Source organism: Anopheles coustani, chromosome 3 (genome assembly GCF_943734705.1).
Source record: "Anopheles coustani chromosome 3, idAnoCousDA_361_x.2, whole genome shotgun sequence".
Lineage (NCBI taxonomy): Eukaryota > Metazoa > Arthropoda > Insecta > Diptera > Culicidae > Anopheles > Anopheles coustani.
The window spans coordinates 80,959,322-80,983,445 of record NC_071288.1 but is presented as its reverse complement, the minus strand read 5'-3'; the positions used below and the strand labels follow the sequence as shown (position 1 = coordinate 80,983,445).

At 46.9% G+C, this 24,124-nt stretch overlaps 2 protein-coding genes across 2 annotated transcripts; both read right to left on the bottom strand.

Moving 5' to 3' along the window:
* Positions 1-5,234: 5,234 nt before the first annotated feature.
* Positions 5,235-8,972, bottom strand: LOC131267446 (uncharacterized). The gene has a single exon (XM_058270332.1). It carries the CDS (start codon positions 8,970-8,972, stop codon positions 5,235-5,237), a length of 3,738 nt encoding a protein of 1,245 aa, XP_058126315.1.
* A 9,954-nt stretch (positions 8,973-18,926) lies between these two features.
* Positions 18,927-23,037, bottom strand: LOC131267437 (protein krueppel). Its single transcript, XM_058270320.1, has 3 exons — positions 22,998-23,037; positions 19,309-20,662; positions 18,927-19,215 (listed from the first exon to the last, which is right to left on the bottom strand). The coding sequence occupies exons 1-3, from the start codon at positions 23,035-23,037 to the stop codon at positions 18,927-18,929; spliced, it is 1,683 nt and encodes a 560-aa protein (XP_058126303.1).
* Between the last annotated feature and the right edge of the window lie 1,087 nt (positions 23,038-24,124).

The following is a 24,124-nucleotide window of genomic DNA, read 5'->3' as shown; positions in this document are numbered from 1 at the left end:
GCGCAGAGGCAATGATAAGGCAACGGTAGGGTAACGTCAGCCAGCATAAATCGATGTTTATTTAGACAAAATGAAGGATTTTCAACCGGGTGCGTGTAGGTAAATCCCCAAACGTGTGTTTTCGTTTTTCTTCCAGTCCTACTTTTGCAACATTATTACCGCGCACGGTGAATCGATGGATTAAAATCGTTAAATGTCTGAGTCGAACGAATTCCCGCTAGTAAACAGACGTGACTAGAACGTATTTCGGGGAAAAAATGATAATGATCCGGGATTGATACACTGTTTTCAGGGCCAATTCGTCGGCATCAAGCTGCTCTTTGTTGGTAGTAGGTAGTCAATTGCACGCGCACGGTTTTTGTTTGGTTTCGTTAGAAAGCACTTTGGGTTTGTTAAGTTTAACTTTGCCATTATCGGTAACAACATTGACGCGACAACAACGCGACATTTTCTCGTCGCGCCAATGTTGCTACCGATAATGGCAAAGTTAAACTTAACAAACCCAAACTGGTTCCTAACGATGCCAAACAAAAACCTTGCGCGTGCAATTCACTGCCTACTACCAACAAAGAGCAGCTTGATGCCGACGAATTGGCCCTGAAAACAGTGTAAGGGTGACTTATGTACGTTTTGATGAAATACAGCACGTGGTTGGAATAAAGTCAGAAGTGTTTCTTTTTCATGTTTATTTAAATTTGTAAATTTTCAGTTTACTATTTATTTTCTACCAAAAATATTTAATTTTAAGAAAATAAATAAAAAGATTTTTCTGCTTCTTCGTCTTGTTTAGCGAGTTTAGAGCAAGAGATTCCTTTTATCATCCAACTCCACTTTAAATGCAACACTTCTTTGGAGGAAAAAGGAAACCTTCCTTGTCGCCGCCGTTCGATTGTCTTCGTAGACGTTTAATGACTCTGTTGCATGCGAAACAGTCGTAACGGTCGTTCGCCGTTCAACCCGAGAGAGAGAGAGAGAGAGAGAGAGAGAGAGAGAGTGAGGTGAGTTTGTGGGGTGGTCCCGTTTTCCGATTTCCGCGCGCGCGACAACCAAAACGGAACCTGACGGACCGGCGGTGCGTTTTGCAAAACGCACAAATTCACACCAATTCCGAAAGGGCAATAAAAAGCAATGAAAACACGAAATTGGTTTCCGAGAGTTGTTTTCTCGTTCGGCGGGACGACGCGGTCACGGGTCGGGGTGCATGGGGCACAGGACAATCGGCCGTGCTGCGGAAGCGGAAATGGCCAGCACTCTTGCGCGAACGAGCGATACTCAACTGTGTTTTCGAGGGACTTAAAGAGGTGGACAGAAAAGAGAGTTTTTTTTGTTAAGGACTACAATTGAAGAATTTGTTTCCTAAGCTTTCCTAAGCTTCTATTCTCTTGAAAACGTTAAGATCAGTTTTATATGATTTTAATTTAAATTGTTAAAACATTTTAGCTGTGAAATATTTTTTGGTAACTAATGCGTAAAATAACTTTCGAGGTAAAGAACATTTTGGTAGAATTTCGTTCCGTAAACAACGCTCTTCCCGGTCGGAAAAAGAGTCCGAGAGCGAGATAGACGGTTTGCTGATATCCTTTCGCTGCGCCGGGCGGCCTTAATTTGAATACTTCACCTCCCCACCGACCCTAGAAACGCACCACCCTCCTGCGTCCGGGGTTTCGTGTTTTTTAATTTCAGCCACTCGTTTCATTTTCACGGATGCTGCGCACTCACCGACCAACGCGGGAAAACGGTCTCCGGCGTAGGAGTGAAAAGAAAAACAGTTAACGAAAATAAGGGGTTGCCACGAAAGGCTGCGAGTCCGTTTTTTGCTCCGTTTGGTAGTGTTTCGCGGGTACGCACACAACCATCGCGGGGGTTTGTTTTGTGTTTCCGTGTTGGTATTTTTCACCATTTAGATGGGTTATGCTTGCTTTTGTATCGGATGCTGTCGGTGTAATTTTACTTTCCATCCACCGATCGCGCTAATGGGAAGGAAGGAAGTGGCTCGCCGGACCGCGCATTGGTTCACGACATTAAAAAGGGAAAGCGAACGCACACAAGGAAAAATAGAAGGGTGGTCCCGGGCAGGTTATCACTAGCGGAACTCGCTCGCTTGCTTGTCCTTGAGATAGAAGAATGACTTTGGGTTGAAAATCTATTGTTGTTCGCAAATGACCTCCTTTTTTAATGTGGTAAAATAATTGTAAATGATATTCAAAACAAGAATAATATTTTTTCCTGGTAACATTTGAATTAAAACGTTTCCAAATTTAAACATCAACCGATTTTCAATGGCAACACTTTTTCCGTATCAATGTTTAGATCACTGCCTTTTATTGTACCATCTGGAGTTCTTCACTCTTTTCCACGCCTGATGATCCTTTAATTTCAACCTCTGCCGTTATTTTCGCTTACCTCTTCCACTTTTATCCCTCCAGCGTCCAGCCCACGGTATGTTCTACTCTTTCGGCCTCGTTTTCCCGCCTTATATACTAAGCACGCTGCAAACTTCAAACCGAACCCGAGGGATGGAACTGCCCGGCTGTATCGGACCATCGGACGGCAGTTGCGTCGGTATGCGTAGGCGTACCTTGGTGTGCCCCAAATTTCACCTTTATCATCCGAGTGGCGTATCCTTTCCCCTGCATAGAACCCATCTTGGAGAATGGAAAAGCATAGAATGTAAGAGCAGGGAAGGTTTAAAACCGCCAGTACATAACCGAGTAGCCCGGAAAAGAGATCCCCGGAGAACCGGGAGGTCCTCGAGGAGGGTGCGTTCATTCGTTTTGTTATCCTTAATTTATGTTGGGATACATTAAAATTCTAATAAAAATGAAACGCGATAAGACGAATTAAAAGAAAGAGAAAAGATGGCAGAAATCGGAGAAGTGTCCCATTTGGGTGCAGATCCCGGGGGTGGGGCGGAGAGCCGCGGGCTTGCAAGCGGAAGGTAGGCACTGGCGATGGGAGATGCTAATGGAAATGGGTCGCCGGGAATTGCGCCAGCACGTGATGTGCGGGAGTGCGCGGGATTCCGTCCCTGCGAAATAACCGCGCCAACCTTGTTTCAGCTCCGTTGGTGGGAGCAGAGGGAGGGAGGGTAGAAAAGGATATAAAAGTAGCGAGCACGGAAGGATATTCATCGGAGTGAGTTTTTAAAGGCAGTCACGACGTCGTCATCGTCGTAGTCGTCGTTCATCCCTTTCGGTGGTTTCCTGCCGTATCCTTTCCAGCTTGCGTCCAATTACAGCGCCATCGGAGAGGGAGGGAGCGCCGGAAACTCAGCATGGAAAGGGAACTGTAAAATCGTACGCCTTTGGCGTCAGGATACGCCGGGATGGCACCCCGAGATCACTCTGCTCGGCGTCATCAGCATCATCATCACCGTTCGGCTCCGGCGACAGGATCAGCGTCATTGTCGGTAATTTTGGGAAGTTTTTAGTGCCATCGGGACGGGAGCCACCTTCCCTTCGGCCTTTTTCATCCATTTTTCGGCGGGTTCGTTTGGGGAAACCCTCACACTTCTTTAATTTAAATTTTTAATGCTTCCACGTGAATGCGTGATTAGATTTTGGCGCCGTTGGACACGCAGCGTGGCTCGGTTGTCGTGCGAGAGTTTCGCGTCCCCGCACTGGGTTAGATGGTTGGAGGTTAAGGTAGCGGGGTGAACAAGGCGCTCATTTGCATCCGAGGTTGGGTTAGAACGCACATTCTTTCCTGAAGGGAGATACGACCGGAAAACGTTTGATGAAGAGTAAATCTGTAAAAGTCGGTCTGCTTAAGAATATTTAGATAATGTAAGATTTGAAATATTTACAATAGAAATGACAAGATCGTTTTAATTTTTTTGTGTATGTAGTTGACTTGATATGTTTTTCACAGTTTTATAGCCACGATTTGTTTTTCTATTAAGATGATTCTAAGAAAATTGAAAGGGTGAGACAGAAATATGTGAGTTCTGGAATAGGAAATTCCGAAATTGGAATAATATGCACATTACATTAAACAATCTTATTTCTATTAAATTATTACAGAAAACATCTATTCAACATAAAATCAAAGAGTATAAATCATAAAACCAAGTTAAATCTTCTGGATGAAGAATTTAGGCGCAGTTTTATGCAATGGCAGATCCAAATGCAAAAATGGTACTTAAAAATATATGTAACCGGCCGGATTGTACAGCATCAAAGTATTCAAAATAAAACTTCAATCTGTTTTCACCTTCGATTGTTTTTACTCCGTTAGTGCACTACCAATCCATCGGTTCTACTGGAAGGTATTTGATTAATTTCCACCAGTTTCCACCCGTTCCGCGAAGCAGGCTTTGAGTAAAGTAGCTCGTCTTATGTTGCGATTGAATTCCATGCTCTACGCTTAGCCCCCTCTGTTCGGTGCCCTTTTTCCACCTGGATTATCCTTCCGGGCGGATTCTCATTTAATGGCGAACGAAGCCCGTTCCGCTGGCCCGCGTTTCCACGGCAATCGATCCTGTTCAGCTCCACCAGCTTCGAGAAGCTAACAAAAAAAAAAGAGAAACGCTGCTTGGGAATGTCTTCTTTTGGTCCTGTTTATTTTTCTTCTCTAACTTGCTCGAAAAACGAAACTCTTTTCTACCGATGGCGTCAAGGTACAGTCTAACCTCCGTAGGGTAGAGTCCACCTGCCATGCATTCGGATCGAAATTACCTCGAAATATGTCCTTACGTTACTAAACATGCTATTTTATGATTCCAACGGGTCAATCAATTACCTAGAACAAGTTTATTTACATGTTATATAACTAAAATAGCGTTTAATTTTGAACCCTAGAAAAAAGGTAAACTTAGCATATATTTATCTACCAAGAGTATCTTAAGTATTTAGTGTGGAAGGCAACCAAACTATAGACACGCATTTCCATACATTAGCAGACTTACGATTGTAGTTCCCACAACAGTGGTTGTTCTTGCGCGAGTTTTCTTTCGGGGTATGTTTCGGATGGCTTCAGCTGCGTTTTATAATTACCCGGGTGATTTTTGGTGGAAGAGAGAGTTTTGCTTTATTGCAACTATCTTTTATAACCTTTTTGTAACTCCCTTTTAGTTCCCCTTTTTGACGTAACGGGTTCGGCCCTATAAATCAATTATGGCCGTAATTGCCATAATTGCCTATGTTTTTGTTTACGTGTTTGAATGTCAATTTTTGCCTGATCATCCTCCGCCCCCTTGACACTCGTCAACAATTATTCTCCACGTGGTGATAAGCTCAGTTTGTTGCCTCCGGTAGCAAGCAAATTTTAGCGATTGGCCTAACCGAAATTCCCTTTGCAGTTCTTAATGTTACCACACGTGTCAAACTATCCGTGCCGGGGTGCGTCTCAACTATCCGCGCGAGTGGCCATTGTGTTGTAGGAAGAGCCTCGTCCATCAGGATTGCCAGTCTGCCAGGTGCGAAATCTGAATTGCTGCAGGTCTTCATCGTATCCCTTTGCATCTCTTGTAGATACTCGCTGGCCCAATGTTTCCAGAAGCGCTGGACGAGCAGTTGCCACTTCTGCCACTCGCTCAGGGTGTACGTCTTTCGGTTTGAATAGTCCGGCTCGGGGATGGCGTTCATGGATGTGCCTATAAGAAAATGTGCAGGTGTTAAAGCGGCTAAATCGTTGGGGTCGTCCGACATAGGCAACAGCGGACGCGAATTCATTGCTGCCTCTATTTGGTGCAGCACAGTGATGTATCCTTCATAAGGCAGTCTCGTGCTGCCCAGCTGGCGAAACAGGTGTCTTTTGGCGGTCTTCACTGCAGCTTCCCACAATCCGCCAAAGTGTGGAGCCCTTGGTGGACTGAAGTGCCAAGTGATGCCCATATCAGCACAAGTCGAAACGATGATGTTGCTTTGCTCCTCATCATGGAACATCTCGAATAGCTCACTAAGCTCCCGGGCTGCGCCTTCGAAGTTTTTACCGTTGTCCGAGTAGATATGGGACGGACGTCCTCGGCGCGATGCAAACCGTCGAAGTGATGCTAGGAAACCAGCAGTGGTCAAATCACCCACTAGTTCCAGGTGAACAGCCTTCGTAGCAAAGCAAACAAATACGCAGAGGTATGCTTTGGCGGGCTCTGCTCGTTTGTGGATCGGTCGTAGGTAGATCGGCCCAGCATAGTCCACTCCGATGGTCGCGAACGGTCGATTCGGTGTGATCCGCGATGATGGTAACTGCCCGATTTGTTGCTGCGCAAGTATGGGCTGTTGGCGAATGCATCGTAAGCAGTGCCTAACGACGCTTTTCACCAGATGTCGTCCGTCGAGTGGCCAAAATTCTTCGCGAATCTGGGAAAGCAGCAATCTTCCGCCACCATGTATGAGTTCTCTATGAAGGTGCTCTGCGATGCGGCGTGCGAAGATGTGCTTCTTGGGCAGAAGAATTGGATGTTTCGATTGATAAGGCAGTTGTGAGAGCTTGAGGCGCCCTCCTACTCTCATAACTCCTTCGCTGTCGATGAACGGGCTCAGACGTCTAAGTGGTGAGCGCTTTGGAACCACCTCACGCTTCCTCAACCGCTCGAGCTCCGTTGGAAATGCGTCTTGCTGTGCCAGCTTGCATAGCACAGTTTTAGCAGCTTCCATGAGGTCCGGAGTGATAGTTGATGACGCTGGGGGCTCCAATGGATCGCGGCGAGTACGGCACTTCTCCTTAGCATTGCGCACGAATCTAAGGCAATACCCAATGACGCGTAGAAGCTTGGTGTATGATGAGTACCGCTCGAACCAAGGATGCACTGTCTCGATGACGGCAACCGCTGCACTCACTTGACGAATCTCTAGCTCGGCACCATCCGCAACCGTTGGTGTTGAATTTGGCCATTCAGACGCTGGACGAATTAACCACTCTGGACCGCTGCTCCACAGTGCACTTTTCACGAAATCTGCTGCGGTCACGCCTCGTGATACCAAGTCAGCAGGATTCGAACATCCCGCAATGTGTTTCCAGGGATGGAGATGTGAGTAGGCTTGCACCTCCGCGACGCGATTGCCTACATACGTTTTCCAATTGTTGGGCGATGAACTCAGCCAATGCAGCGTAACTGTCGAGTCGGACCAAAAATATGACTCCGCTGATTCGAGTCCCATCGCCTGCTTCACACGATCGTATAAATGCGCTCCTGTAACGGCTGCATTAAGTTCTAATCGCGGTAATGTAACCCGTTTTAGTGGTGCTAAACGTGACTTCGATGCTAATAGCGAGATTCGTACGTGTCCTTGTTTGTTTTCACAACGCGAGTAAATACATGCACCGAACGCGGCTTCAGAGGCATCACAAAACGTATGTAACTGAACGCGAGAATCAGGTAAGAGAGCGTAGCGATCACTTTTATAACCGGAAATAATTGGCCAGTCGGATTTAATGGATGTCCACTTTTTATAGATGCTGTCAGAAACAGGATTATCCCAGCCAGGCTTCTGCACCCACAATTCCTGCATCAGCAACTTAGCGCGAATGATGATCGGCGATATCAATCCTATCGGATCGAACATTCGGGAGATGCCAGAGAATATTAACCGCATTGTGGGGTAGCTAGTGTCGGCGTCGATCCGCGACTCGAAGGATAAAACGTCAGCTTCGGGCTCCCAAGCGATACCGAGTGCCTTTATCTTCTCGTCGGGCATAAATTGAAGCGTTGACTGCGTTCCGATCTGATCCTCCGTCAAACCAGAGAGCACGGCCAACTTACTAGAGGTCCATTTTCGCAGAGAGAATCCACCCTTTTTTAACAATTCATCGAGCTCCTCTCGTAGCTGCTTTGCTTGCTCCTCTGAATCAGCACCACCGATGAAGTCGTCCACGTAGAAATTTTGAACCAAAGCTTGTGCAGCATGCTGAAAGTTCGTGCCTTCATCCTCGGCCAACTGCAGCAACGTACGCGTAGCCAAAAAAGAAGATGGAGCAAGCCCGTAGGTCACCGTATTCAGCTCGTAAGTCTCCACTGAAGCATCCGGTGAGAATCGAAACAACACGCGTTGAAACCGACGGTCATCAGGATGGACTTCTATCTGCCTGTACATTTTCGCGATGTCACCAACGAGCGCTACTTTGTAGGTGCGAAAACGAAGAATTATATCCAGCAACTGGTCTTGCACTACTGGACCGACACGCAATGCATCGTTTAGCGAATATCCAGTAGATGTCTTCGCTGATCCGTCGAAAACGACCCGGAGCTTTGTCGTCGTACTAGATTCTTTCAAAACGGGATGGTGCGGTAAGTAATACCCGTGATCATTGTCTGCTGGAGACGTGGGAGTCATGTGCCCCAGTTCCAAGTACTCTTTCATGAACTTGTGGTATTCTTCTTTTAGGTCTGGATCACGTTGGAGTCTTCTTTCGAGAAGTATGAAGCGGTGCAAAGCCATATCCCTTGACAGTCCAAGTTTGTCAAAGAAATCTGGTTGCTTCGGAAGACGAACTATGTATCGACCCGATGGATCCCGCTGGGTTGTGTTTCGGTAAATAGCCTCACATTGGCGTTCTTCGGGTGAGTAGCCATCGTTGAACCATAACTCTTCTGATTTCCAAAACCGCTCGATGGATTCTTCTAGAGTTGTCATACAAATTACAGCTGTCGTGTGAGCAATATTAGAAGTGCCTTCCGAAGGCTCCGGCGATCCAATCGAACCAGTGACGACCCATCCGAATACGCTTTCCTGCAGAGTTGGAAGGGTAGGTGCTAGTTTGAGCTGGGCGCTACCTTCGAAGAAAGCAGCATAATGTCGAGCGCCAAGAATAATGTCGATTGCCGAAGATTTGTAGAACTCTGGATCGGCTAGGATCAACTCGGACGGGATGTTCCAGCTCGTCGTGTTAACGTCCCGCAGCGGCAGATTAGCCATCAACTTGTCGACAATCAAAAATTCGACACCCACTTCAAACTGTTTCGTTCGTGAGGCAATCTTCGCGTGAACGGATTCTTTCAGCGGACGGGTAGATTGGCCTGCACCCTGCAGCATAACATTAACCTTCTTTCTTTTTAGCCTCAGTCGATGAGCGAGCTGACTGCTTATCATATCAGGCTGCGAGGCACTGTCCAAAAGTGCTCGAGCTGGATGAACTAATCCGAAAGAATCAACTATATTGATGATGGCAGTTTGGAGCAAAACCTGCGTTGGTGCTCGCTCCATTGCTGCTGCGAAAGTTCGCTGAAGATTTGCCGTGTGATCGTTAGTGGCTGGTCCAATGCTCGCAGCTGGCATGGCAGTGGAGAATGTTCCGGCAGAGTGATCCTGTGACGTGTGTGAGTGCAACATAGTGTGGTGTTGTGAATTACAGTGGCGGCATTTGTACTGCGAAGTGCAGTCGCGGGCGCGGTGATTGTCTCGAAGGCAATTCAAACATAATCGTGCGTTCAATACGGTGCGATGGCGTTCGTTCGGGCTCATTGCAATGAATCGGGAACACTTTGCAATAAAATGCTCTGAATCGCACAGAGAGCATTTGCGTACAGCATTTGATGCCGCTGCAAAGCTTCCGAGCCGCGTAGGTGGCATCCGTTTTGTATGATGTTGCGCTTCGCTAAAACTGACATCCTGCTCCTTGTTCACCGATAGCGTTTCAAGCACTCACATACGGCGCTGCAAAAAAACAATCAGGCTAGCATACGTCGGGCTTTCTTCGTTTGATGCGTGCTCCTCCCAGTCCCTCAGTGTGCTTGTTGGCAACTTGGTGCACAACAAGTGTTCCAGCAAAACACCCCATGTATCCGTCCTTTCCCCAAGATGGTCAAGTTCTGCTTCCACCCGTATCAAACGAGGCTCGAAATCGGCGCGAAGAGCTTCATTTTGCTTGACCTCCTCTTCGGTTGTAGCTCCGTCTTCAAGCTCCTGCTGCAGCTTTTCAAGATCTTCACATAACCTTTCGAACTTGGATATTCTGGCTTCTACTTCAACAAGATCACGGTCTTGTTGAAAATCGCGAACGAAGCTTTCGTAACGGCTGAGTGAAACGAGAAGGATCGCTCTTCTCGACGAAAGGATGATGGGTTCCGCGGGCATTTTGAATCGAAAAACGGCGTACGTAGCGTTTATGGTATCGCGCAATGAAAACGGCCCGAAATCGCGAAGATAAAATTAACCAACGTTCGTATTTCAAGAATCCTGGTCACGGCACCAATGTTCTTGCGCGAGTTTTCTTTCGGGGTATGTTTCGGATGGCTTCAGCTGCGTTTTATAATTACCCGGGTGATTTTTGGTGGAAGAGAGAGTTTTGCTTTATTGCAACTATCTTTTATAACCTTTTTGTAACTCCCTTTTAGTTCCCCTTTTTGACGTAACGGGTTCGGCCCTATAAATCAATTATGGCCGTAATTGCCATAATTGCCTATGTTTTTGTTTACGTGTTTGAATGTCAATTTTTGCCTGATCAGTGGTACAACGGGGTTTACAAAATTTCTTTCCACCTGAAATATCAAAGAAACATCACATGTATAGGAAATTTATTTGATGCCAGAAACCTTCTTCACTTTCACCAAGTTCTACTGTACGTATGTAACCGAAAGGTGAAAGAAAGGAAACAAATTGAAGCTACCAAAATGAAGGATGTCGTGCCGGCGTTAGTCAAAGCCGCATTAGAAGCCCCCGCGCTTTTCTGGCATGACCCAATCCTTCATGCCTCATTCCAGTTTCGTTTTACCGCTTCCCTACACACACACACACACTCATTGCCCAGCCCTTGGCTCCCCCGCGAACACCGAAAAGCCTTCCCCAAAAGCCTCCGCTTGCGCTCTGCTCGGGTTTTAATGAGTGTAATTTCTAGTGATTCCCTCTTAAAGCCCGTTGTTTCCCCCACGCCCTACCGCCGACATCTAGCCGAAATGCAACGGCAAGCGAGTTGAGTTGTCAAAGGGGGTGTTTCATCCCTCCCAAAAGAAAAAGAAGACCCGCCACTTTTCCCGAACGAAAGGAGTAGAAATGAGCCTCAAACGAACGAATCACCACGGGTGATGAGGAACGTTGGTGTGGTGGGGGTAGGTAGAAGGGGGATGAAAGAAAAAATTTGAATACCTCACCACATCCGCCAACCGCCACCCCTCCGCGCCAGCAATCCTGGGGGTGGTGGTGGATCAAATTCCGCCAACAAACGCAAAGGCAGAAGCGGTTTCAATGACACCGAGCAACGAAGCAAGCGAGACGGAAACGGTCGTTGATAGAAGCAGTAGTAGTAGTAGGCGGTGAGGCTTGCAACGGTTTCGTTCGTACCATAATGAGGGAAGGTGTGCCGCCTGCTGGAGTAGTAGACGAAGGATCGAAGGCTGAAAGCAAAAGCAAAAATAAAAAAGAATATCCTATCTTAATTCCGTTCTCGACGACCGAAAACGGCCGAGTAAAGAAGACAAACGACTTTAGACTCGACGCACCAAGCAGCGGGTGAGTTGGAAAAGTTCTTTTTCTTTTTCCTTCCCAACAGCATCCAGCTTCTCCGGGGAGAGGGGACGAGGGGGTGCGGTTGGAAAATCAAAAGGATTCCGTTGGAAAAACAAGCAGGCTGAAGAAGAAGAAACGGATGAAAACGGAACGCGGAAGAAAAAGTACACCAACATCCGGAGTGAAAAAAAGAGAAGAAGAAAGATGGTCGACAAAGTCCTTCACCCCGTTTTCCCTCCCCCTCCCCGAAGGCAGGCGGTAGGTAGGGAGGTGAGGGAAAGAGTTTTCTCATCTCATTTACATCTCAAACTCGGTCCGAAGGAAGCGAAGTAGCAGTAATTGCACGAGTAGTAGTAACAGCAACAGCGCCCAAGTAGACGACGGCTCAGGTTTTCCCTCGGTCCGCTTTCTTTTCTCGCACCGCACCCCTGGTATGTACGTTTCGCTTGCCTGATTCCGGTTGCTGAAGCTGTGTGTGTGTGGGAGGCCGCGGGTTAATGTTGAACATCCCCTCTGCCCCGGTTCCATTCTTCCTTCCTCGCGTGGCGGTTTTATTACGTAGAAACATCCGCGGAATTGAGCAATGTGCCGAGCGCGCTCACCCCCGAAAGAAAAGCCGTTCGGGGATGAACAAGTAAAGCAAGCAAAAAGGGGTGTATTTACTTTTCATTAGCCGGAATGCGCACCAGGAGCGTGCGGGAGACAATGCTTTTCCCTGCGGTTGCGAAAACGGGACGGGATTATTTTAAACCTACAGGCAACGAAAAAATAAAATAAATATAAATAAAGAATACAAGTGGAAAATACCGCACTAACACCACGACAGTGTCGGCCGTTCCGATACACTGGACACAGGGCTGTAAAATAAAATTCCCTACTTTTAATTCCTTCACTTCCTTTTGCCTGACCGAGGGTGGGCGGGGGTGGAAAGTACCGACGCTTTTCGCCAGTGTACGTGCGTACCGACGCTGTGTTGTTATTGTTTTTCATTATTGTCCTTTTTTGCTATCGAGAGGTTTCGCCGCGTTATGTACAACCGGTTGAAAGTGGTGAATAAAAAACACAAAAAAAACAAGAGAATAAACACAGAGAAAAGTAACAAAAATGACCGAGCGAAGGAAGAAAACTCGCGCGGCGTGAAAGAACGCGCGAAATTTTCCAACCTCCAGACAGGATAATCAGAGCACGCTGATAAAGCAACACGCGCGAGATGGCGCTTCCGTTTTTCTCGTCTCCCTTCGGCGAGCGAGTGCGAGAGTGAGAACGGGGATGTTTTGAATGAGCGAGAGTGAGCAAGGAAGAAAATACACGCACACACACATCTTTCGTGGAAACCCCTTAACATTAATCTCATTAACAGCTCGCGTTTCGCTCGTGCACCTTCACTCTCATTCGCCTTCTTTGATACTGTTTTCCCGTACTTTCCAGGGGAGTCGTTCAATCCTTCTCTGTTGCTGCCGGCTACGATGCTCCTGTGTGTGTGTGTCTGAATGTGTTGTTGGCTTCGCTTCAAACACTAATGAAGAGCGCGCTCGGTAAACAAAGGAGAGTCCTTGAAGAGCGCAACAAAACAAAGGCACATCAAAAGCCTACTGGCGAAGGGGGGAGTTTTTCCATGTTTGTACCATCACAGTTTGCACCCCTTTTTGCCCTTAGTCGTTGATAGCGAGAACGCTGATGCGCTGGTGTGCGTGAGGCAGTCATTTAAATTAAATGGCTGCCACTCGGGTCGCGTTCGCCTCCTACGCCGCACCATGTGCGCGCAGTTTTTCGCGATGGTGGCCCCTTCGCTTGGAAAACTGTTCATCGCTGCCCCATCTTTAACGCTCTCGTTCTTGCGCTGGCTGATGGCCTCATTTAATCCCACTCATTTACCCATTATCTATCCCTTTCGTTACTTTATTCGCGCTCGGTTACGTGCGCGATAGGGTTTCGTCGCCACATCCGGGTTTCCGCGGGACTGGATCGTTTTATCCTTTTATCATATTTACATACGCTTTCACCCCAGCCAGCCATTCTCATTTTACTTACTGAACCACCTACACCGAAACCATCATGGCTTTGTTCCCCGCATGGACCCGAATGAACCGTTCGCTTCTTCGCCCGGGGAATAGAAGTGGATGAGCAACCTTCCCTTTGCTTTCGGGGCTCGGAAACTTCACCTCGTCCCCCGGGCGTAGGGACGATTGCAACATTTTAAACTTCCATTTGCCTGCTGATGAACCACGCTCGAGTTTGCATGCTTTATTACTTTCCCTTTTGTCCATACTATTCCCACTTTTTTTCTCCCTTTCTTTCATTTCGTTTGTTTCTTCCTCTGCTACCGGTTTTGCCTTGGCTGACGTCTCACCGGGTTCTGTCCTCCTCAGGTAACTGTATTTTCCGTTTTGGTACATAACCCTGCGTCATGTGCGCTACACCGCTTGCTCCTTTCCACTTTCTTTTCGTATAGCAAACCTTTCGCTGCTTGCTGTTTGTTTCAGGGTTATTGATTGTTGCGAGGTTCCATCGTTCTTGTATAATTAAGTTAACCAGGTATTAAATTTTTCTTTCAATGGATAAGATTTTTTGGGAGTATACATATTACCAGGATATATTTTTCTTGCTTTAGGTAGTTTTATTTCATTGTTCCTTGTTAAAGTAAATGATTCATCTTGTATTCATGGTTTAATTTTAACATCGTTTTCCCCTTTTGGTTTTCATACATCTTTATCTATCTGATTCGATCCCTTGAGGTAGTTACAATTTCTCTCTTCAGTGGCGTTTAGTACGCGGGTAATTGGCTTACGAACGATAGAGTTTTTGTTTTTTTTTTGCGATTCTAGAGCATAAAATTTGTACTGTGATTGTTAATGTTTTGTCCTTGTGTTACTTTCATCTGCTTGCCGGGTACGGTTTATTCGATGGAATGTTTGTCGCAGCATTTGTGCCTCTTCCGTTCAGTGGGTTTGGAGTTTTCTTTATCCAACATCTAGTTATACAGGAAACCTACATATCTGTTTCGAGAGTTATCTATTTCGAGAGACGATAAAACAATCTTACTTCAAATGCAGGAACGCAATTTAAACTCAACAAGATTTTCAGAAAAGGGGAAAATTTTGTTAAATCTTTTGATTTTGTTGTACCGAAACGGCTTTCGATTGCACATTTGTCCTTAACATTTGATTACGACTTGAGGAGGGACACAGTTTTGGCATGATTTTTTATAAATTATCTACTATCGAGTTTTTTTTCACATGCTGGCATAACTAGCAGCAATTTTTTCTTTGTTTTCATCGAGAACATTAACAACTATATTATTACTTTTATTCTGGTATTACGGACATCTAGCACTGAGACAATTTCGACTAAAATACAGTTTACATTAAATCTATTTTTACATTGACTACTTCTTTCGTACTATTTACAGACACAAACATCCAGCTTTATCGATCGTCGCACCCAGTCGTTCGTTTTTGTCGGCTTTGCTTGCATGTAAAGAGGAAAAGCTTTATCCCATTTTGAAACATCCTGGGCACTCTTTCCCGCTACCTGGCCAATGACACAACAACACAAGCCACTCGGACGAAAACTGTCACCAGAGTTCTTGGTCCAGATTAGATGCATGTAATTATTTCCACTATGCGGAGGTTTGCATTGTGAAGTATGGCCTTCCCATGGTTTTGTGCGTCTTAAATCACTCAAGGACATGCGAGTTGTAGAAGGAAAATTTGAAAAGCAACACAAATGGGTTGTAAAATCCTTACGGTGAACCATCTTTCGTTTTCCGGCTTCGCGGCCAAAAACATTGCAAGAGACCTGGAACGGATCAAAGACCTCGAAATGGTTTCCGAGCGGTCCCGTCGAGGATGGATCGGTTTATGGTTTATTTTGTCGATATTTATGGCCACAATTGGAGCAGACACCCCGAAGGGACTAGCAGAAACAATCGAGACGCGAACAGTTGTGCACTAGGTATTTGCTTGAAATTTTTGCCAACATTTCCGTCGCTGCAAAGGTTTGATCGATGTGGACGGCTTTCGTTGGTCAGATTTTATGCAAACACCAGAAACGCATATGCCGGTAGGTACTGTCGGCGAGGGACACTACTGCCTGGTCACGGCCTTGAGCGAAGAAAGGGCAAAGATGTTTGCTTAAAATTTGCAAGGGCACCACCGTGAAGGTTTGTGTTGGTTTATGTTTTTTTGCAACTCGCCTTATTTTCTCGTTCAACGTTCCCTTTTTTCCCTGTGGCAACAAAAGGGAAAGCCCAATGTGGCCAATTTTTGCAAACTTGGAACGCACTGCAAGAAAAGGCCAGAGTGCATTTGTCCCTGAACGAACATAATGAAAAATGCACATCGTTTCTTGCAACTCCTACACTTTGTGTGTGTTTGTAGAAACGATTATTCGTTTTCGAATTATTAAATTAAATGGTTCAATGCTTGGGTTCCATTGTTCCGTACCATGGTTGAAATGATTCCAGAGTGTGAAATTGAGTGTAAAAACCCTTCCAGCCCTGTATATTGTTATCCCATATCAGTGCTACTCAAGAAAAACCCCTTTTCGACCATTCAAACCCTTTTTCAACGTGCTGATGTGTGAAAGGAATTCTTCTGCGGAGGAAAGGAGTCTTAGTTCGCACCGTAAGGATCATGATTCCGATAGATCCTTCCGGCCACGTCATGGCCAACTCGCTAATTGCATTCAATCGAGAAAACCTTGCCCTGCATCTGACACAGATTCTTCGAAATCACACGGAAGGGTGTAAATTACGTCTAGGAAAAATAAAGTCCAACCCCGACGCAACCCTAATTCACACCCTTATCAAGAAATCATCAACCCCTGGTCAGAACTTTTGGTCTTTCTGGAATGGCCCTAAAAGTGTCCGTTTGGAAAAAAAGAAATCTCTTTCCCTCCACACACACACACACACACACACACACGGCTCCAGGGCGATGTTTTCGGAGGTTTGACCCTTTTCTGGTCAAACAACCCTTTTCGGTTGTTATGCGGAATCCATTCTACACCTCCGCCCCCTTCCGCCCAGCCGACGATCTATGGCAAATTGTTATTTTATTGAATGAAAATCACGGCTCGATGGGCTTTTGGGATTTCGAGGAAGCAACTCTCGCAAACCGAAAGGGTCCTCCGCGCCGGGGGGAAAATCGAGGGATTTATCGTTGGCGTGTCGGAGCTTGAAAAAATAAAAAAAAACAACATCCCTACACCCGTGTGTGGGGAGGAAGTTTTATTGAGCCAGCGATAAGAGGACCTTTTATAACCGTATGTAAAACATGTCCTTAATCCAGCCGGTGGACAAAGGCCAGCGAGTGGAATTTACGGCTTTCCAGACCGGCCCGGAAGGGGGACAAATTTTTTTTCCTTCATCCTAAGAATGCGTTTTACATCTTGTATCTCGATTTCTGCAGGCTATGGAATTTTAAAGGAAGAAAAAAAAAAGATGAACTCTTCAAGTGTTTGTCGACCGAACCAGAAAGGATGCCTCGGGAATGAGTCTATGAAATGGTGCTGCTGATTGTGTGGGGAGGATGCGGATGCAATGAAGTGAAAGGAAAGAGTTGATCCCTTTTTCCCCCCGAGGGAGCTGGGTTTTGGAAGTTCAACAGTTGCTTGGAAGATTTAAGTTACATTGCAGCATCCGATATGATTTAATGCTATACGGTAAATTAAAAAGAAACTTATACAACAAAATCAAACGTAAAACCTCCGAAGTGGACAAACGAATGAAAAAAGAACGATATCGTGATAATGATCATATATAAAGAAATAAATAAGGAAACGAAAGAAGTTTTGTTTGTATTGATTTTTACCATACGGCTTTTTTAAATATGTTTTATTTTCGAAATAAAAATAATATTTAATAGATATCTATAAACGAACCGCACCCACTCTGCCAGCACCTTAAGCTAAACAGTCTAACCCGTCTACCGAACCGATTTAAACTAAAAAACGAATTTTGATTTGCTGCCGCATTTTGACTTACATGGTATCGTCAGGTTTGGATTTCGACTCGGAAAACAGCCGCGATTTCCAGTTCAGTTAAAAAAAAACACTTTGTTCGTTTGACGTTTTCTCTTCGCTAGATCTTAAAAGTAGAACTTACAAACTAAACGAAATCAAAAAAATAAAAGATAAAACACCAACAAACGAGAATAGTGGGAGAGAGGTGGAGAACGTGTTCAGCTACTAAATATGCTAGGGCTATCGCTTCTTCGAGAAAGTTACAAACAGCCACGAAACAATGATCGGTCTTCCGATCGATCCTTCTTCTAATTCCGGCTTGCTTTGATTGGAAGGCTTAATGATACCGACGACAACGAACAATCAGAACAAGATCGACACGCTCTTAACGGGATGTTGTAAATGTTTTTTATGATTTCCCTAAAAATGATGTGTTTCCATTTCCTTTTGACTAACGATGGATGCTGTTAAAAATCTTGTGTTAATGAAGTGTGTGAGCTCTTTTGGCCTTTTGTCCCGTTTTCATTTTACCATCATTTCTTTTCTCTTTTTTTTAAGTCGTGTGCCGTCGTCTGGATTTTTCTTTGCTATTGAGGAGGAACTTGTATACCAATTGCCGTTTGAACGTGGGTGACCACCAAGACCCCCCATCGGACAAACGGACAACCAACGAAATTAATTGCGAACCAAAAACGAAAGGCATCAGGCAGAATACGAGTGCTGCACCGAAGGGGCGAGGAAACAGTTCTTAGGACACGATTTACCGTCCGTTCGTAGTACTCTCCGATCGGAGAAAGGCCTTGCAATTCCGGCCTTAAGCTAGTCAATAGTAGTACCTCCCTGAATGTGAGCTATCTTCTCGTCGTTCTTCTGGGCATCAGTTCAGGCATAGGAGTCCAAAGGATGAATCCACACCGAGGGGAAAGGGGGTGGGGTGAAAGATACACAAGGGAACCGTGGACTCATCCTTCGGACGGGTGAAGTGGGTAATTAAGTTACTTTGTACAAACTCATCAGAAGGTGTCCTACTGTTGCCTGAGCTTTTTGGAGAAATGGGTTTGGATGCCATTTTTGGAGACGAACATCCGGTGCCTGAGCGGGTGGTTCCCGGTCTTTCCCGGTAGTCCCGCTCGTTACCGAGGACTAACTATGTACAGGTAAAATACAGCGTTCTAGAAACGGACAAGGAAGCTCTTCAAAAGATCTGCGGGCCATGCGGAAACCCGGCTGTGAATCTTCCTCTCTTCAAACGACGTCTCACATCTAGAGGTTACATTCCGCAAACGGTTGTAGGTGTATATAGATAATGTATATAACTATAAGTGTTGTGTATACGAGAGGAGAGCGTGTTGGAAGGGACTTTCTATATATGGCATCTGCTCGTGCTTCTTTTGTTCGCTTTTGTACATCGACCGCTCCAAAGTAAGACTCTCCGAATGATCATCGTAATTAATCTAGTAGTAGCTCCGTAGAGGGATTGGCATCTTGAGGTTCAGTTTGGTTTTGGTTTTGGTTTTGTAACAACAACGACTAAGAGTGTGTGCAAGAGGGTGTACAGGAGGGTTCCTCCAAGAGACCTGCTTACGATTCCATGCCGGAGTGGCGTAGCTGCTGCTGCTGCTGCTGTTGCTGCTGTTGAAGGAGTTGGCGCTGCTGCTGGCGTTGCTTCAGGTAGAGCGTAGCGGCGTCGTCCAGCTCGTCCAGTTCCTCCATCGAGACGGGCGAGCGGGGCGAGTGCATGCTGAGGTCCTCCGGTTCCGTCTGCTCCGGTAGCTCCGACTTGATGTGCACGATCTGCTGCGGAGTTCGTGATCGGCTGCCGGCGCGTAGATCCATCGCCGACGAACCATGCTCCGACGGCGACGAGGTGCTGCCGGTGGTGGTGATGGTAGTTGTGGTGTTGTTGGGTGTGTGTGCGAGCGTACCGAGGTCCGTCGGACTGGCGAGCGGCTCCGGCACGGGCAGTGGACCAAAGTTCAGTGGCAGCGTCAGTCCCGGGAACTTCTGGTGCAGCATCAAGGAGTCGGACTTGGAGAGTTCCATCGAGATGTCGCTCGCGTCGGACCCGCACGCTGACTTGTGGTCGTAGAGACCGCTCATCGCGGGGCTGATGGCCGGCGTCGGTGGGCTGGTGATGCCACACTTGTGATGCAGCAGATGGTGCCGCCGCCGGTAGCTCGAGTTGCACCTATCACAGTGGAACGGCTTCTGCCCGTTGTGGCTCAGCATGTGCGCTTTCAGCTGATTGGAGTCGCTGAACTTCTGCTCGCACATCTCGCACTCGTACGGTTTCTCGCCCGTGTGCACTCGTAGATGGCGCCGTAGGTTCGCCACCTGTACAAACTGCCGGTCGCAGTGCGTGCAGGAGTACGGCTTTTCACCCGTATGCAGCCGCATGTGCGTCTTGAGATGATGATCGCGCGTGAACCGCTTGTGACACTCGGGGCACTCGAACGGCTTCTCGCCCGTATGCGTCCGCTCGTGGTTCTGCAGGACGTGCTTGTAGCCGAACGATCGGTTGCAGATCTTGCAGGTGAACACCTTGTCGCGGGAGGGATCGCGCGAGGAAGACGTCGAGGAAGAGGTTGTGATCGTGGCGGGCAACTCCACACTGCCATTCGACTGTGGGGACGAACCGGACGTCGGGGGAGAGATCGGTCCCGGACTTACCATCGTCTCGTGGCTCGGAATGTCCATCGGGATCGAGTGGTGATGATGGTGATGGTGGTGATGACTCGGCGATCGCATCAGATTGTGGTGATGATGCAGATCCTTGGTGCGGGCCTGCAACTTCCGTTTCGACTGCTTCTTCTGCTCGCGTGGCAAAATCTCCGACGTCGTCGACACGATGTGGTTGTTGTTATTGTGACTACTATTATTGTTGTTGTTGTTGTGGGTGCTACCATTCAGCGAGCCGAGCTTGAGCGACTTCGAGCTCTTATGGCTGAGCGCGGGTGAAATCGGACTCTGAGGGGGAGGTGGGCTGCTATTGTTGCTCGTCGGTGTCGGTGGCGCCCAGGCGCCGAAAAGGGCCGCGTGCGGTGGGAAAAGTCCCGTCGCAAGGGAAGCCCGAAGGGACATGGGAAGCCCGGCGGCCATCAGGGCGGCCGCCGTCTGATTGGCTAACAGTTGTGGGGCGAGCATGCCCATGGCGGAAGCGGTGGCTGGATGGAACCCTCCGTACAGCGAGGGACTGTGCTGGTGGAGGTTCATGCCGAGATGATGCTGCTGACGTTGTCCGGTCAGTGGCGGTGACACGGAAAGGCTACGTTCTTCGTCACGGTTCATATCTTGCAACGTACGGACGGCGACTAATCCTAGAGGGCAACGAGAGAGAAAGAGAGAGCAAAGGGAAAGGAATCGGATTAGCAAAAAGATTTGATTTGGAGCACAAGTATTCTCGTACGCGTACGCTATTCATTCATCAATGCCGGATACTACCACACGCGCCCATCGGGGGGAGAGGGAAAACATAAATAAATACTACAAACATCCGCCCGGAATGCCGGTACTACTCCGAAGTGTACGAAGCCGGCGGGGATCGAGAAAAAAAACCCCTGAGAGCAAATAAAACACACACACACATATATATTCGAGTCGCGGCGGAAAGAAAAACCAACCGGCCATATAAACGCTCACATGGAGTGACTGAAAAACTCTCCTCGTCCTTATGCTCCGGCGGCATAAACTCACGTATCGTCCCCTTTCGTTGGGGCGAGCGCACACACTCTCAAAGCACGGAACGAAAGGATCAACATCCAACCGACATGTGTGTGGAAAAGCAAAACAAAGCCCCGCGCCCTCCGGTGGGGTGGATTCCTCCTCACCGAACCATGGAAAAGTAAAAATAAAGCAAAGGAAAACCCGGGGAGCTCCAGGACGATGCCGATGACGCGGCAACACGCGGCTCGCCGTCGTCGTCGTCGTCGTCGTCCTTGTCGTCATCGTCTGCGTCGGGCCGAACCGTCGGCGAGACGATTGAATGGGTTTCAATGAAAGGATGCCTGGGACTACTGGTTGCTCCGGCAACACACGTGGCCCAAGCGTTGGCGCGCATTTTGGGGCGGGTTTGCTTGCATGTGTGCGGTTTCTTGATGTATGCTGCCACTTTGTTTCTTTTTTCCCCTTCTCTCGGTGCTTTTCCGTGGCGCGAATGAGAGACGGCTTTCGCTTTCTTCCGGTTTGCCGTCGGGGAACTGGGGACAGCCGGCGTTTTCGTGCTCTCGGCGCCAACGACGCCAACTAATCCTTTATTTATAACCATTTTTTTTATTACAACGTATTTATTATACGCTTGTTTGCGTTTCGGTTTCATTTTCAAAAAGAAGAAGGTAGCGAGTACTACCCCCGTTCCGACGAGGGGCACACCATGAAGGGGTCCTTCCGGGCAGCAAGTGAAAGAGTTTGCGAAACCCTTTTTTCTGTTTATTTGTTTGTTTGTTTTTTTTGCTGGTGCTTTTCTCCTCTGTTTGGACTTCTGTTTGATGAAAAGCATGAACGCCACACATATGTACGTTCGTGGAAAGTGAGGGGAGGATGGTGATGTGCGTGCGCGGTAAAGGATCAGGAAGGATGGAATTACTTTCTGTTTACTTTCTGCGTGTTTATATGTTGTATTATTTTCGCCCATCGTCAAGCCCGGCCTGTGAGTCGCTTGATTGCATTGTATGGCCACGGAGTTGGAACGGAGCGGAAAGGAAACACTCCGACGGGGTTTTGGGTGGGAAAGGGTGGAAGAATATTAAATGAAAATAAAAGGGGTCCTTGATGGACGGGGTTGAGAAATGTACTCATTCTAGGTCGATAGAAATATTATTCTATTTAACTGTTTTGAATGAATTTATGTAAAAGCTAAATTATTTGCTTCAAAAACAATTAAAAAGCAAGTTTATTATTACGAATACGAAATTTAGAAGATTTTATTACAAAATTTATTGCAATTTGCTGCAAGTATTGAAAAAAAATTAGTGCAAATGTAGTCTAGTAGCGCGGAATAGCTTTTAAATGAGTTGTTAGTGTTTTGTTTCTCCTCAATTCTGTTTTTGAAAATTTGTTCATATGCGTTTTGCAAACGTTCTGTGTTTTCATCATTACTTCAAATTTCAATCACTTATTATTTTACAAAAATGATTTCTAAATTCATCCTCATTGAAAACATTTTAAATTTTGCTTCCTCTCTAAATTTCCACCACAAATAAAAGAAATGTGTTTTTAAAGTGAAAGCGTCGATGGAAAGTGAAAGTTCCGCGAAAACTCACGATGGCATTGGAATGGATTTATCGTTTCCATTATATACTACATAGCACCTTGCTTGCTTATAGTATTTTATGCGAGTGTGTGAGTGTTTCTATTCTGGTTGGATGCTGGCGGTGCCTTTGCGCATGCAACGAATCGGCGGTGGCCCCTGAAGCATCCTGAATACGCGACCATTATTAATGAGCGGACCGGGAAGAAAGACGCTAGATGCGCTTTATTTTCATTTAAAAGAAAACCCCCCAGTTTGACGTGCGTTTTGAAGGGCAATGGTTGGCTTAAACCCGTAGCTTTTAATTGAACCAATTAAAATTAACTCCTTTTGACACCTTCCCCCCACGATGCTTGTTTCGAAGACAAGAAGTAGCTCGATTCTTTGCTGCGTCTGGTGACTCTTACCTCTTGCTGTTTGGGCGTCCTGTAGTAGCGACAAAGCCATAACTGCTTTGTCGCCGGTTCCGTAGAATTCCGTTGCCGGGCTGTGAACACTGTGCGAACAGTTCTCGAGCCTGCCTGGTTCTTCTTGGCGATATCTTTTTGGGATACCTTTCCACACGACTTGTTGGAAACCACGTCACTGATTATATTTGCACTAGTTTCGCTTTGCTTCGTTCTGAGCGGCACTCAGCACTGCACGCTGTTGAATCCTTGCCGATTGCACACGACCGCCTTCAGAGGATGCATCTGGGATCCGGGATCCAGAGGGAAGCTACTAAAGGTACTTTGTTTTGCGCGGTTTGTTCGTGTTTGGACAAATGGGCGGATTGTCACCGTTTCACCGGAACTTGCTTTTCTGCTTCGGGTGCACAACACCTGTAGGGTTACGACTCACCGATGTCCGGGATTGATTTATTTTTCGTGGTATATTAAGCGGATGTTATACGACATCCTATAATGGTAGCACTTGTCGAAGGGTACACACGCTTGTATTAGCACTGTATTAGCACTGTTTGTCTCTCTTCTCGATGGAATAAAATCGCGCCAAATAATTAACCGGGCACCGGGTTTTGAGCTTCCCTGGAAAGGATAACGTCCACTCGGGAAGGCAACCGATTCGTGACTGACGACTGCTGCCTCTTGACTGACGATGGTTTGCCCCCTTTGCTGGAATGTCACCACACACTCACACAAACACACACAAGCGCTGGAAAACTTCGACGTTAAAACAATCACACCCGACGACTGCCGGGATGCTGGGCGCGCGTAAGGAAAAGTGTTTTCTTTTCCGCAGGAAAAACTCGCTCGTTTGGAAAACGCACAACCGTCGGCTGTGAGTGGCGGCACGCGAATGAACTGTCAGACGACGTAATCGGTGCCAGGAAGCGCTGCACACAGGGACTCCGCAAGAGAGGGTGAAGAAAAAATATGAAGAGGCACCAGCAGAAGGGACCACAACCCCCTCCCTCTCCCTCGGTCCGTGTCGCACCGCGCTCTTGCGCTCTCCCTCGCACCCACCCCGGTTCCTTTTTACCCCCGGGCCGGTGCTTCTTCGGGTGTTGGTGAGCAATAAAGCAAAAAAGTCCTGG